Source organism: Neophocaena asiaeorientalis, unplaced genomic scaffold (assembly GCF_003031525.2).
Source record: "Neophocaena asiaeorientalis asiaeorientalis breed wild unplaced genomic scaffold, Neophocaena_asiaeorientalis_V1.1 scaffold182, whole genome shotgun sequence".
NCBI classification, from domain to species: Eukaryota; Metazoa; Chordata; class Mammalia; order Artiodactyla; family Phocoenidae; genus Neophocaena; species Neophocaena asiaeorientalis.
The window spans coordinates 861,363-876,714 of record NW_020174648.1 but is presented as its reverse complement, the minus strand read 5'-3'; the positions used below and the strand labels follow the sequence as shown (position 1 = coordinate 876,714).

Below are 15,352 nucleotides of genomic sequence, written 5' to 3'. Positions count from 1 at the left end.
AGGAAAGGGTGCTAACATTTTACCAAATTAATGAGGGGATACTGGTGCCCACAATGTGCTGGGAAATACAAAAACAGTCATAAGCCCATCTCGGAAAAGCCTGAGCAAGCCTATAGGGATTAGAACAGTTGCTGAATTTACGGTACCCTGGGAACCTCTATTTGTCAAGTGCCATAGATGCAGCCCTGACACTGGCACAGGTGAAGATGAATTTTCATTCAGAGCAGTGAGCCTTCTGACTCCATTAATCCTCAGGGTTTTGATGATGAATTTCTTTCTTTTTTTATTTTATTTATTTTCACTCTAATGCCTCCTCCCACTGCCCTGTAACAGCGTGCAAGGAACAGAACAGATGGTGCTTTACGTGGAAGACCAAGGGCTCATGAGGATACAAAGCCTGCCCACTCTGAAATCACATGACTGCACGTGCAAGGAAAAGCCCTGATTTCCCCTGGGAGACACAGATGCAATGATGTTAGTATTCCCAGTGGAGGGGGAGGAGGGGAGGGCTAACAGGCCATTTACAAGGAAGCCCACACTTACACTAATATACTCTTCAGCAGGGACCATGTTTAAGTCACAAAATAACGGGAGGACCAATATCTGAAGATTCAGAAACACCAAAGGAAAACAGGCGGATGAAGGTTTTAGTATGCTGCTACGCAAAGCGCATGTAGAGCGAACTAGTAAGGACATACAGTAGTAGAACACTGGCCTCTAGTTAACCTGCCATTGGCTCTGACCCAGTTTTAATCGGAAGAAGGCAGGATTTACAACCTGCTTAAGGATGGAGTTTGACAACTGCTATAATCAGAAGAGCTGTCAACACAAGGACAGCTGTCAAGCCAAACTGTAATTCATAAAAAATAATAGCTAAGCCCCCAAGACATCCCCAACATTGTCTGCAATCACTGGATTTAACTATATTTATAGTGTTATGAAAGTTCCAAGAATAGATTAACGGTCCTAAAATAAAATAAAATCAACAAATAGCTATTGAGTGCCTATTAAATAAAAAGATTAAATAACATTAAATGACCAAATGGATAAAATATGCCCAGCAGATTCCCTGGCATATAGTAGGTGCTTAATAAATGGCAATTATTATTATTGTTACATGCCAAGCTCTGTTTTGACAACCTTAAAATCGGGCAAAAGTCTAGTGACCTAGTAAGAAAATCTAGATTAAAAATTAATCACACCTAAAGTGATCATTAAAGTATTAATTTCACAAAACATTCCTGAGTTGTCGGAATATTTTAGTTTTATATATTTGTAATGCCAAAACCTCTAACTAATGATATTACTGGAATGTTTAATTATCTTGATTATAACATATATGGTATTTGTTTTGTTCTTTCTACAATGAATAATATAATCTGAGAGATAGATAGAAATAGAAATCATTTTACTAGATCAATTTTGGGCAGGATTCCTGAATCAGGGATAATTTTTATGATTGTCTAAACTCTCAGTGAACAGAAATAGGAATATGCAGGTGCACAAATGGACACATATATGTGTGTTTACTCACAAGTACAGTTTTGAAAAATAGCCTGACCCACTGACCAAGGTGACCAACGATAAAAGACTTTCATTTATTTCTATAAAAGACTATCTTCCACAAAATAATGTGTGCTCTAAAAGGATACTAGGACTGTAATTATTTACAGAGTTATGAAAAGACGACTGGAAGTGGAATCAGAAGATCTGGACAAGTGTCTTGGCTCTGTCACCTACAGCTTGTGTTACCCTGTCAAGGTCATTTCACCTATCTGGACTGCAGTTTTTCATCTGCAAATGTAGGAAAACAAGGCCTAGCTCAGACATCTGTTGGAAAGGTTAGGAGATTTTATATATGAAAACAGTAACACCACCATCTTATATCTGCCTAGGTCTGGATTTTTTTTTTGTATGTGTCTAAACTTTATTAGAGTATAAAATACATACAGAATAATACCAAAACAATAAACATAAACTTTCTTAAGATAAATTTATCCATGTAACTAGCACACAGATCAAGAATCAGCTCATCATTAGAATCTCAGAAGCACCCCTGCCCTGTTAATCCCTTCCAAATGCCACCTACCCAGTTCCCCAAGGTGACCATTATCCTGTCTGCTAATGCTGGAGATGAGTTTTTCCTGTTTTTGATCTTCATATAAATGGAAGCATATAGTACATACTGAGTTCAGGATGCCAGATACAAAACAGTATGTTCATGAGATTCATCATTTTACACTCAGTGTCTCTTTTACAATTCCATTGCATTATCTTTCTGTACTGCCTTTTAGAGCTACCTTTCAGTTCACCATAATTTTTTTTTGTGCCAATTCTGCACTTTAACCTATTCATATTGTAAGATTTCTATATTTTTTCTCTTATTGAAGTTCTATTTGATTCTCTTTCAAATCTGCTTGTTCTTTTTTGGAGTGTCTTGTTCCTGTGTTCTTGATTCCTTGATTTTATACAATCTTTTTCTGATAATTTCTATCCAATAGTTTTACTTAAATTCCTTAAAGTCTAATCCTGTGGTTTACTATGTCTGCTGACATTCACTCAGGTGTAATCTAATTCCGGATTGTGAGCTCATTTTCAGCAGAACTTCTTTCTGTAGGAATTTTGTGCTGCATTGGTTGGGGATGTGTCTCTCAAGAGAAGTTTAGCATTTGCTTCTGCCAGTTCCTTTAGGGGTAACCAGCCTAGTACACTTACGTTCATTTCTCAACTTGAGAATTTCTGAAACAGAGTATAAATTTAAACCCCAAACTTGCATGAGGTGGGGCTTTTCTTCCACCCAGATTCTGGTCTGTGGCAGATAAGCTTGTTTTCTTTCCTTACAACTAGTGGGTCACCTTTTTCTAATCTAATCTAATTTAACTTTTTTTTCCTACCGAGGATGCAGTCCTTTGAAAGTGCTGGCTTACTCTGGATGCAGGTCTCAGTTCCAACTTCCCATTACTCAAGAAGCAACATTTCCAGGGTTTGCTGGCATTGAAACCCAAGCCCACAGTTTTTCCAGATTAGACAGTGTTAACTCACACACTAGCACTATGGTTATCGGGTCCTTGTTTATTGGCTGGGAGGTGAAGGACACCCAATGTCTGGGGACATCTGTTACCTTGAAAAGGATGCTTGGTATATTTTATACAGCAAATAGTAGGTGCTCATTAAATATTTGTTGAATGAATGAAATATAATTGTATTTATAGTACTAATAGAGCCTATGATATTTAGATTTAAAATAATTTAAATTTGAAATAATTTAAACTGAATCTTCAAATAGATACATGCATACAGTTCCAAATACAGAAGTCATTAAAGGGTTTATAGGAAAACACTTTTATCCTGTGCTTGTATTCTAGCGCCACACTTCTTCCCTTAGGCAACCAACATTCACTTTTTGTGTATCGTTCCACTTACTAGCAAATGTGGACAGATATATTCATGGCAGCACAGCATATGCACTGTTCTGCAACTTATTCCTTTCACTTAACAATATATCTCAGAGACTTTTCCATATCAGTACATAAAGAATATACAGCTTATTTTGAAGCCAGTCAGAAAGACCTTTCAGGGACTTTCCTGGCGGTCCAGTGGTTAAGACTTTGTGCTTCTGATGCAGGGGGCGTGGGTTTGATCCCTGGTCAGGGAACTAAGATCCCACATGCCGCACGGTGCAGCCAAAAAAAAAAAAAATTCCCAACCCTGCTGCTATACAGAAATGAAGTTTACACATATCAAACTTAAATGGACACATTCCCACATCTGTAAAGGCATTCACCCCTCACGGTTAACTAAGGATGACAGAGTGACTCATCTACATTCTCAAGGGCATGTTTAGTCTGGTTTAACTGTTTCTACAGTTTCTGGATGGAGAAATGAAAGGAAAATACAAAACATGCCACAGAGAAGGCACTAAAAAATGTCTAATGAGTGGATGAAAGAAGGAATGAGGGGATGAAAATAAGAACTGATTTAGCACAACACGTGGTTGCATTGTTGGAGTTGTCTTTCTAAGCCGAGCAGTGAACTCTGGACATTATGCACGTATATTGAAATAAAAAGTTTGCCTGGCTTCTTGAAGCCAGGCATCAGGAAGAAGGCGCAGCCCTGAATTTTAGGCTGAGGGCCTCACAACCACTGTTGAAGAGTTTCCTTTTTTCCCTTTCAGATTATCTGTGGTTGTTTGACTAATGTCAAGTTCAAACAGCTAGGGAGGTAGCTGAGAAACGTTTTTTCCTGGGTCGAAAATTAGAGTTAAGAGTAGCCAGCATTTGGTGATGTCAGAGGAGCTGACAGAATTCTATAAACACCTTTGCAGAGTGAGAGATGTGAGTGCTGTGGAAGGAGGCAGGGGAAGGCATTTGTTTTTCTCTCCTTTCCTGGTAAATCTAGATATATGGGTTTGAATCTCTGGCTCCCTTAGGTAAGTTTATTAACTTCTTTGAGTTTTGATTTCTTCATTTATAAACTGGGGAAAACAATAATTACTTCGGAGGGCTGTTTATAGAAAGGAGCCTAGTGATTACCTGTATACTGTGATAGATATGCATTCTTTTTTTTTTTTTGGCTGCCTTGGGTCTTTGTTGCTGCACGCGGGCTTTCTCTAGTTGCGACGAGTGGGGGCTACTCTTTGTCGCAGTGCACGGGCTTTTCATTGTGGTGGCTTCTCTTGTTGCGGAGCACAGGCTCTAGGCGTGCCGGTTTCAGTAGTTGCAGCACGTGGGCTCAGTAGCTGTGGCTCATGGGCTCTAGGGCACAGGCTCAGTAGTTGTGTAGCACGGGCTTAGCTGCTCCGTGGCATGTGGGATCTTCCCAGACCAGGGATTGAACCCATGTCGCCTGCAATGGCAAGCGGATTCTTAAGCACCGCACCACCGGGGAGTCCTGGATATGCGCATTTTTAACGGCACACCTTTCAAAGGCATTTGGTAACACAGAATATACATATATGTGTGTATATATATGCAATTTAAAATAACTATTTTAAGTACAGAATACAGAGGATATAAAGGCTAATTAAACAAGTTTTTGGCTATTACAACTAATGCTACAATACATGTTCTTAATTATGTCTCATTATATACATTTTGGGGAGTATTTCTAGGGAATATACTAGAAGTGAAATTGCTGGATTGTATGGTATGTGTACCTTCAACTTCACTAGACTTTGCCAAATTCATCTCCAAAGTGATTGCAACAGTTGACACTCACAACAGCAATGTACGAGAGTTCTTGTTCCTCTACATCCTAATGCTAATCTTTGTAAATGTTTACATGTTGCCAATCTGTGTGAAGTTGTATCTAAATGTATTAACCTGCATTCCCTGATTATCGTTGGGAGACAATTCTCCAAGGGACTCTCATGTTTCTGCACCCCTTGTGAGCAGAGGTAATGACAGCTTTTATTCTGGACTATCTTTCCAAAAATGTTTATATAGTGAACAGCCTTCAACAACAGAGGTACTGTTTATTTCCAGAGTGGAAGGCAGGTTTGTTTATTGTCCAGTACAGTAAACATGTGTGTTCTCCAGAGCAAAGGTTGAGCAGGTCTTCTGGCAGCTTATTATAAAAGACTAGAGTTCCCTAAGCTTAGGATTTCTAAGCTATGACACACTATGTGTGCAGGACCTACCTGGGCTTTTCTTCATAGCTCCAGTGGGACTCAAGGGGAAATAACACAAACACAAAGCTCATGCTGCTTGCTATGCTGTGAATAATAGTCTTTTGTCTCTGATCCATGAGTTGTGTGTCTTTTGCCAGCATCCATAAGACTGTACCAAGCTAATTTGTTAGTCTGCAAGCAGAGTACAATATCAGACTATTCATAGTTCTTGAAAGTTATTGGTGAAGGTGAGCATCTTGTTTATCGGTTATTTGGCTCTTCCCATTTATGAGCTGACTATCTGTTTTTTGGAGTCTATTTTTTCCATTTGATTGTCTTTTTTTAAAAAATAAATTTATTTTATTATTTTTGGCTGTGTTGTGTCTTCATTGCTGCACACGGGCTTTCTCTAGTCATGGTGAGCGGGGGCTACTCTTCGTTGTGGTGAGTGGGCTTCTCATTGCAGTAGCTTCTCTTGCTGTGGAGCATGGGCTCTAGGCGCGGGCTTCAGTAGTTGTGGTGCACGGGCTCAGTAGCTGTGGCTTGTGGGCTCTAGAGCACAGGCTCAGTAGTTGTGGCACACGGGCTTAGTTGCTCTGCAGCATGTGGGATCTTGCCGGACCAGGGCTCAAACCCATGTCCCCTGTGTTGGCAGGCAGGTTCTTAACCACTGCGCCACCAGGGAAGCCCTGATTTTCTTTCTTACTGACTGGGAGATATTCTTGATATATTCTGGTTTAAATATCGATGGCTGTCTTTTATTCAACCATATTCACACCCAAATAGATTAAAAGTAACAACACTTTTTCTGGTACTTTACAGTTTACAAAATACTTCAATATCTTTTACCTCACTGAAATTACCCAGTAGCTCTTCGAGAGCCATATTATTTCCATTACAGATTATCCTCTGTTTTACAGATTACTTAAGTGAAGATTAGTTAACCACGCTAATCAGCTAATAGGGGAAATAAGTTAAAAAATAAAATCTATTTTTCTTCACTTCAACTACATCAAGAAAGCATTTCTTATAGGAGAGATTCTAGCCCCTAAGTGACAGTGATTAGCATCTTACTTGTCACTGACAGTAGCAAGAAATAATAAATTTTCAAAAGGAGACTGGAGGAGCCTCCATTTCTATTGATTGTATAGAAATGCTCAATTTACTGTGAATGTGTCCATAAGAATTTTAACATATCTCCAACTTTACAGGTTATTAATCTGTTTTTTTTCTTTTCTTTTTAGTTATTGTATTTCTGCTAGTGGCTAGGCATTTTTCTAAGCACTATGTTGCTGGACAAAATTGAGATAAACAAATAGAAGTCAAATATAATTAGTAATAATTTAAAAGCATCTTACCATAATGTAGAGCTGTTTGACCTTCATTGTCCTATAAAAGAAACAAACAGTATATTTTAGAACCCAAGGTATTGCAAAAGTATGAAGGTACATACGTTACAGCAAATACATATGATATACCAAAGTTCCATAGGTTTAAAAGATACAGGAAAGGAAGTCAGTTCTCTGAGCCTCACAGTAACTTTTGACCAAACTCTCCATCTAGGAGAAAAGGAGAATGCTGAATGGTGACTTGTACACTACAGCAGCTACAGTTAGAATGACAGGATAACCAGACCTGCAGTTAGTGGCAGAAAAATGGACTCTGTATATCACTTATCTTGCTAGTATTATAATGTTTTTTTCTAAGCACATTCCCAAAACCTATCTAAGAAGTCTATGATTTACAGTAAGAGTTAGTAGCTTTTTAATCCCTTTTCAAAGATTCACTGATTCCAGGCTTATAACACTAGGTTTCCCAATCATATCAAATATCATAAATGTGATTTCAAAGCACACAAAGTCCTACAAGTTGTTAAAGTCAAAAGTTCCCACATATACTCAGGAATTAACTGTTCAGTTAATTTTTTTATTCCTTTAAGACCAAGATACTCTAACTACATAAACTAGTTATAGCACAGATAAGTCTTTTTTAGCAATGCTATTTCTTTTAACTTAATTTTTATTTTATATTGGAGTATAGTTGATTTACAATGTTGTTAGTTTCAGGTGTACCACGAAGTGATTCAGTCATACGTATACCTATATCTATTGTTTTTCAGATTCTTTTCCCATAAAGGCTATTACAGAATATTGAGTAGAGTTCTCTGTGCTATACAGCAGGTCCTTGTTGGTTATCTATTTTATATATAGTAATGTGTCTATGTTAATCTCAAACTCCTAATTTATCCCTCCCCCCGCCTCTCCCCTTTGGTAAACATAAGTTTTTGAAATCTCTGAGTCTGTTCTGTTTTGTAAATAAGTTCATTTGTATCATTTTTTTGGATTCCACATATAAGTTATAACATATATTTGTCTTTCTCTGACTTCATTTAGTATGATAATCTCTAGGTCCATCCATTTTGTTGCAAATGGCATTATTTCATTCATTTTTTAAGGCTAATATTCTATTGTATATATGTACTACATCTTCTATATCCATTCCTCTGTTGATGTACACTTAGGTTGCTTCTACGTCTTGGCTACTGTAAACAGCGCTGCAATGAACACTGGGGTGCATGTATCCTTTCAAACCATGGTTTTCTCCAGATATATGCCCAGGACTGGGATTGCTGGGTCATATGGTAGTTCTGTTCTTAGTTTTTTAAGGAACCTCCACACTGTTCTCCATAGTGGTTGTACCAGTTTACATTCCCACCAAAAGTGTAGGAGGGGTTCCCTTTTCTCCACACCCTCTCCAGCATTTATTGTTTGTAGACTTTTTGATGATGGCCATTCTGACTGGTGTGAGGTGATTCCTCATTGTAGTTTTGATTTGCATTTCTCTAATGATTAGCCATGTTGAGCATCTTTTCATGTGCTTTTTGGCCATCTGTATGTCTTTCTTTAGAGAAATGTCTATTTAGATCTTCTGCCCACTTTTTGGTTGGGTTTTTTTTTTTGATATTGAGCTGAATGAGCTGTTTGTAAATTTTAGAGATTAATCCTTGGTCGGTTGCTTCGTTTGCAAATATTTTCCCCCATCCTATGGGTTGTCTTTTCATTTTAATTATGGCTTTCTTTGCTGTGCAGAAGCTTTTAAGTTTAATTAGGTCCCATTTGTTTATTTTTGTTCTTATTTTCATTACTCTAGGAGGTGGATCCAAAAAGATATTGCTGCAGCTTATGTCAAAGAGTGTTCTGCCTACGTTTTCCTCTAAGGGTTTTATAATATCCGGTCTTACATTTAGGTCTTTAATCCATCTTGAGTTTACTTTTGTGTATGGTGTTAGGGAGTGTTTTAATTTCATTCTTTTACATGTAGCTGTCCAGTTTTCCCAGCACCATTTATTGAAGAGATTGTCTTTTCTCCATTGTATATTCTTTCCTCCTTTGTCATAGATTAGTTGACCACAGCTGTGTGGGTTTATTTCTGGACTTTGTATCCTGTCCCACTGATCTATATTTCTGTTTTTATGCCAGTACCATACTGTTTTGATTACTGTAGCTTTGTAGTACAGTCTGAAGTCAGGGAGCCTGATTCCTCCAGCTCTGTTTTTCTTTCTCAGGATTGCTTTGGCTATTCAGGGTCTTTTGTGTTTCCGTACAAATTTAAAACTTTTTTGTTCTAGTTCTGTGAAAAATGCTATTGGTAATTTGATTGGGATTGCATTGAATCTGTAGATTGCCTTGGGAAGTATAGTCATTTTCACAATGTTGAGTCTTCCAATCCAAGAACATGGTATATCTTTCCATCTAAGCAATGATATTTCTTAAGCTGAGAGCAGGTGATCACATTACATGAGCAACACATAATCAGGATTAAGTACAGGTGAAAAGTAGAATTTAGTAGTTTAGTTGATATGCATTTAGTATGTGCATGGCCATTATTAAGCCCCTGGTAATTAAGAATAAATGATTAACCATTATTGTGAATAACTGAGACAGGGTGGTATTATGATTTAAATCAACTATTCATGGACAAGCCATATCTACCTTTCCCATTTCCTAAAAGCTGAATGTGGCAGTTGGGTCCCAAAAGGTTTTGGGTGTGGTTCTTTCTATTTAATCTCCTAAGAAGAAAAGCAAAAAGCTGCCACAGAGAGCTTATTTTCTGGTTCAGATAGGTAGTAAGAAAAAAGTCATGCCTTAAGGGCTTTTTAACACCTAGAGAAGCTTGGCAGGGATAACAGCTGGTGGGGGTAGAGAAACAACTTTGAGGCAATACAGTTTAATTAAACTGTTTCCTACCAGGGAATGAGTTCTCATTGGAGTTGGAGGTGAGGGGCGGGTGGGTGGGAGGAGATATGAAAGAAGTAATTTTGAGGAACCCTGTGAGTAGGGTAGACTCTTCTGAGGTGCAACAGTGGCTATGTTTGGGATGCCCATTACACATCATAAGGATGATAATAAACTCTAAGAGGAGTAAAAGATGGAAAGCAGCATCAAGAAGTCAGGAAGAGATAATTTTTGTCTACTACTTTTTTGTGTTTTTCAATACAGCCCCTACTTTGCTCCCAGCTCCTCTCTGCCTTGCCCTGCCCTTGAGGTTAAGGGCAGGTAGGAGAAGAGAGCTGAGGCAGCTACAGTAAACAGGATTGAAGAGATGATTATGTGGGGCAGCACAACAGTGTGAAGTTGTACTCCAGAGTATTGGACTTGCCTTGCCTGACTATGGCCAAGGGCAGTTTTGAAAGAACTGCACTGCCCATTATGGCTTTAGACTCATATCTGCTTTGCTAGTTTACAGAGTTAATCTGTAAAAGTGTGTGTGTGTATATATGGGTACACACATTTGATGGGTTTATACATTCACATTTATAGCTTAAATGCCCAGCATCAGAAAGCAATTTCAGAAAGTTTAATCTACTGCAGTTTCAGGACTCTAACTCATGCAAGGTTATATTTTCCACAATTATCCTCTTTAGAAACTAGTTCTCTTGCTATTTGTGCATAACTTTCTTGTTTAATCACTGTGTTCATATATACTCAAAGTTCAGTTTCATTCTATTTGTAATTGCTTATCTTCACTAGAGAGGTGGAAGCATAATTAATTTATTTTAGTCACTTTTACCAATGAATACTAAATCTCTACCTCCACCCCAACTTCCAACTGATTAATTAATTAAAAATGTTTATTATGCTCCTACTATGGCCCAGGCACTGTTCTAGGTACTGGGAACAAAGAGGTGACAAAAACAGAGAAGGTCTTTCATGTTATAAATCTTACATTCTAGTTATAGGTGAAGTAGTAAGCAAATAAATCTATTCTATAATAGGTAGTGATATGTGCTCTGAAAAAAAAGGCATAATAGAGTCTACCGTGATGTGGGATGCTATTTTATTTTTATTTATTTTTTTGCGGTACGCGGGCCTCTCACTGTTGTGGCCTCTCCCGTTGCGGAGCACAGGCTCCGGACGCGCAGGCTCAGCGGCCACGGCTCACGGGCCCAGCCGCTCCGCGGCATGTGGGATCTTCCTGGACTGAGGCACGAACCCGTGTCCCCTGCATTGGCAGGCAGATTCTCAACCACTGCGCCACCAAGGAAGCCCTGGGATGCTATTTTAGATAGAAAGAACAAGGAAGAGCTTTATGAGAAGATATGTACACACAGACAATTGAGGAAGAGTCTAGGGTAGCCATGGAACACAAGCTGAGCAAATCACAGCATCCATCATCCTCCTGGTCTAAAAGTAAGCAAGTCACTCAAGCCAAATCAATTAGAGTTTTCTCTCAGGATTAAAAAAAATGGAGCTAGGAGATAGAAGTGTGTATGCAGAAAAGGTCTTTTGCTCTCTGGTCAAAAGAAAATGGTGTAGTGAATAAAGACAGATACAAAAAGATAAATATTGTAGCATCCCACTTATATATGAAGTGCTTAGAGTAGTCAAATTCAGAGAGACAGAAACAGAATAGTGGTTACCAGGGGCTGGAGGGAGGGAGGAATGGGGAGTTATTGTTCAATGGGTACAGATTTTCAGTATGGGATGATGAAAACGTTCTGGAGATGGGTAGTGGTGATGGTTGCACACAATGTGAATGTACTTAATGCCACTGACCTGTGCACCTAAAAATGCTTAATTTTCTCATGTATATCTTAACACAATTTTTTAAAAAAGAAAAAAAAAAGTAAAAATGTGGGCCAAAAACTTATACAAGTAGCACTGTTCTCCACTTTTTGGAGAAAACTGGTCTGCGGTAGGAGAGAATGAAGTATCCACAAAGAAGTAGCGGTGAAAGATCCAGAGAGAGTGAGTCTCTGGTTCTTGTCATTCCAGCTACGCCCTTGCCTTTCCTGGTTAGGTGAGCCAACAACGAAATACCCTCTAGGCAAATGTGATCTTTTTGTCACTTGCAAACAAGAGTCCTGACTAATATAGAACTCAAGGCAATTTGTGACCCAAGCCTTGGTCATCTTCCTCCCAATTTTGTGACCGCTGATGCCCAGTAAGAATACCTATCTCGACTCCCACAGCTGTAAATGCTCTTCACTCTGCTTGAAAACTTTCCTCCAACCTTATAGTGTTTTGCTCTTTTCTCCTATTTTAAAAGTCATCTTTGATATATTTAACCATTTTAAGTAGACCTACAGTCCCTAAATTTCTTTTATTTGAGCTCAGGGAGAGGAAACAGGTGGTGCTACACGTGATGTTTGTGGTGCTGCCTGAGATTTGAGTATTATTGATTGCTTCCTGTGTGCTTTATAATTTTAGACTGTAAATTCATTTTAAGTGGGGTTTTATCTGTGAAAAATTCTGTGCTGTATTCTCTGGATTGAGATTCTGTCCCTCCAGAATGATTTTGCTTTTGTTTCTGCCAGACACCACAGAGATATTAGCAGTCTGAACACTTTAAGTAGTGTAAATTATTTTTAACATCTTTATAGGAGTATAATTGCTTTACATTGTTGTGTTAGTTGCTGCTAAATAACAAAGTGAATCAGCTATATATATATATACATACATCCCCATAGGCCTCCCGCTTGCGTCTCCCTCCCACCCTCCAGGTCACAGAGCACCGAGTTGATCTCCCTGCGCTATGCAGCCGCTTCCCACTACCTATCTAACATTTCGTAGTGTATATATGTCAGTGCCACTCTCACTTTGTCTCAGCTTACCATTCTCCCTCCCTGTGTCCTCAAGTCCATTCTCTACGTCTGCGTCTTTATTCCTGTCCTGCCCCCTAGGTACTTTTTTATTTTTTAGATTCCATACATATGTGTTAGCATATGGTATTTGTTTTTCTCTATCTGACTTACTTCACTCTGTATGAGACTCTAGGTCAATCCACCTCACAACAAATAATCCAATTTCTTTTCTTTTTATGGCTGAGTAATATTCCACTGTATATACGTGCCACATCTTCTTTATCCATTCATCTGTTCATGGACACTTAGGTTGCTTCCATGTCCTGGCTATTGTAAGTAGTGCTACAATGATCATTGTCGTACATGACTCTTTTTGAATTACGGTTTTCTCAGGGCATATGCCCAGTAGTGGGATTGCTGGGTCATATGGTAGTTCTGTTTTTAGTTTTTTAAGGAACCTCCATACTGTTATCCATAATGGCTCTACCAATTTACATTCCCACCAACAGTACAAGAGGGTTCCCTTTTCTCCACACCCTCTCCAGAATTTATTGTTTGTAGATTTTTTTCTGACTGGTGTGAGATAATATCTCATTGTAGTTTTGATTTGGATTTCTCTAATGATTAATGATGTTGTGCATTCTTTCATGTGTTTGTTGGCTATCTGTATATCTTCTTGGGAGAAATGTCTATTTAGGTCTTCTGCCCATTTTTGGATTGGGTTGTTTGTTTTGTTGATATTGAGCTGCATGAGCTGCTTGTATATTTTGGAGATTAATCCTTTGTCAGTTGCTTTATTTGAAAATATTTTCTCCCATTCTAAGGGTTCTCTTTGTCTTGTTTAGGGTTTCCTTAGCTGTGCAAAACCTTTTAAGTTTTATTAGGTCCCATTTGTTTATTTTTATTTCCATTCCCCTGGGAGGTGGGTCAAAAAGGATCTTGCTGTGATATATGTCACAGAGTGTTCTGCCTATGTTTTCCTCTAAGAGTTTGATAGTGTCTGGCCTTACATTTAGGTCTTCAATCCATTTTGAGTTTATTTTTGTGTGTGGTGTTAGGAAGTGTTCTAATTTCATTCTTTTACATGTAGCTGTCCACTTCTCCCAGCACCACTTATTGAAGAGGCTGTCTTGTCTCCATTGTATATTCTTGCCTCCTTTATCAAAGTTAAGGTGACCATATGTGCATGGGTTTATCTCTGAGATGTCTATCCTGTTTCATTGATCTATATTTCTGTTTTTGTGCCAGTACCATACTGTCTTGATTACTGTAGATTTGTAGTATAGTCTGAAGTCAGGGAGCCTGATTCCTCCAGCTCCGTTTTTCTTTCTCAAGATTGCTTTGGCTATTCAGGGTCTTTTGTGTTTCCATACAAATTGCGAAATTTTTTGTTCTAGTTCTGTGAAAAATGCCATTGGTAGTTTGAAAGGGACTGCACTGAATCCGTAGATTGCTTTGGGTAGTATAGTCATTTTCACAATGTTGATTCTTCCAATCCAAGAACATGGTATATCTCTCCATCTGTTGGTATCATCTTTAATTTCTTTCAACGGTGCCTTATAGTTTTCTGTATACAGGTCTTTTGTATCCCTAGGTAGGTTTATTCCTAGGTATTTTATTCTCTTTGTTGCAATAGTAAATGGCAGTGTTTCCTTATTTTGTCTTTCAGATTTTTCATCATTAGTGTATAGGAATGCAAGAGATTTCTGTGCATTAATTTTGTATTCTGCTACTTTACCAAATTCATTGATTAGCTCTAGTAGTTTTCTGATAGCATCTTTAGGATTGTCTATGTATAGTGTCATGTCATCTGTAAACAGTGACAGTTTTACTTCTTCTTTTCTGATTTGGATTCCTTTTATTTCTTTTTCTTCTATTATGCTGTAGCTAAAACTTCCAAAACTATGCTGAATAATAGTGGTGAGAGTGAGCAACCTTCTCTTACTCCTGATCTTAGTGGAAATCGTTTCAGTGTTTCACCATTGAGAATGATGTTGGCTGTGTGTTTGTCATATATGAGCTTTATTATGTTGAGTAGGTTTTCTCTATGCCTACTTTCTGGAGAGTTTTTAATCATAAATGGGTGTTGAAATTTGTTGAAAGCTTTTTCTGCATCGATTGAGATTATCATATGCTTTCTATCCTTCAATTTGTTAATATGGTGTATCACATTGATTGATTTGCATATATTGAAGAATCCTTGCATTCCTGGGATAAACCCCACTTGATCATGTGTATGATCCTTTTAATGTGATGCTGGATCCTGTTTGCTAGTATTTTGTTGAGGATTTTTGCATCTGTGTTCCTCAGTGATACTGGCCTGTAGTTTTCTTTTTTTGTAACATCTTGTCTGGTTTTGGTATCAGGGTGACGGTGGCCTCATACAATGACTTTGGGAGTGTTCCTCCCTCTGCTACATTTTGGAAGAGTTTGAGAAGTATAGGTGTTAACTCTTCCGTAAATGTTTGATAGAATTCACCTGTGAATCTATCTGGTCCTGGGCATTTGTATGTTGGAAGATTTTTAATCAGTTTCAATTTCAGTCCTTGTGACTGGTCTGTTTATATTTTCTTTTTCTTCCTGGTTCAGTCTCAGAAGGTTGTGCTTTTCTAAGAATTTGTCCATTTCTTCCAGGTTGTCCATTTTATTGGCACAGAGTT

At 38.2% G+C, this 15,352-nt stretch overlaps 1 protein-coding gene across 1 annotated transcript in view; it reads right to left on the bottom strand.

Annotated features, from left to right (window-relative positions):
* ACBD6 (acyl-CoA binding domain containing 6) overlaps positions 1–15,352 on the bottom strand; it is a 223,215-nt gene that overhangs the window by 22,431 nt on the left and 185,432 nt on the right. The window contains exon 7 of the mRNA XM_024758827.1: positions 6,967–6,997. Within this exon, the coding sequence (XP_024614595.1) occupies positions 6,967–6,997 (31 nt within the window). The remainder of the gene's footprint in view (positions 1–6,966; positions 6,998–15,352) is intronic.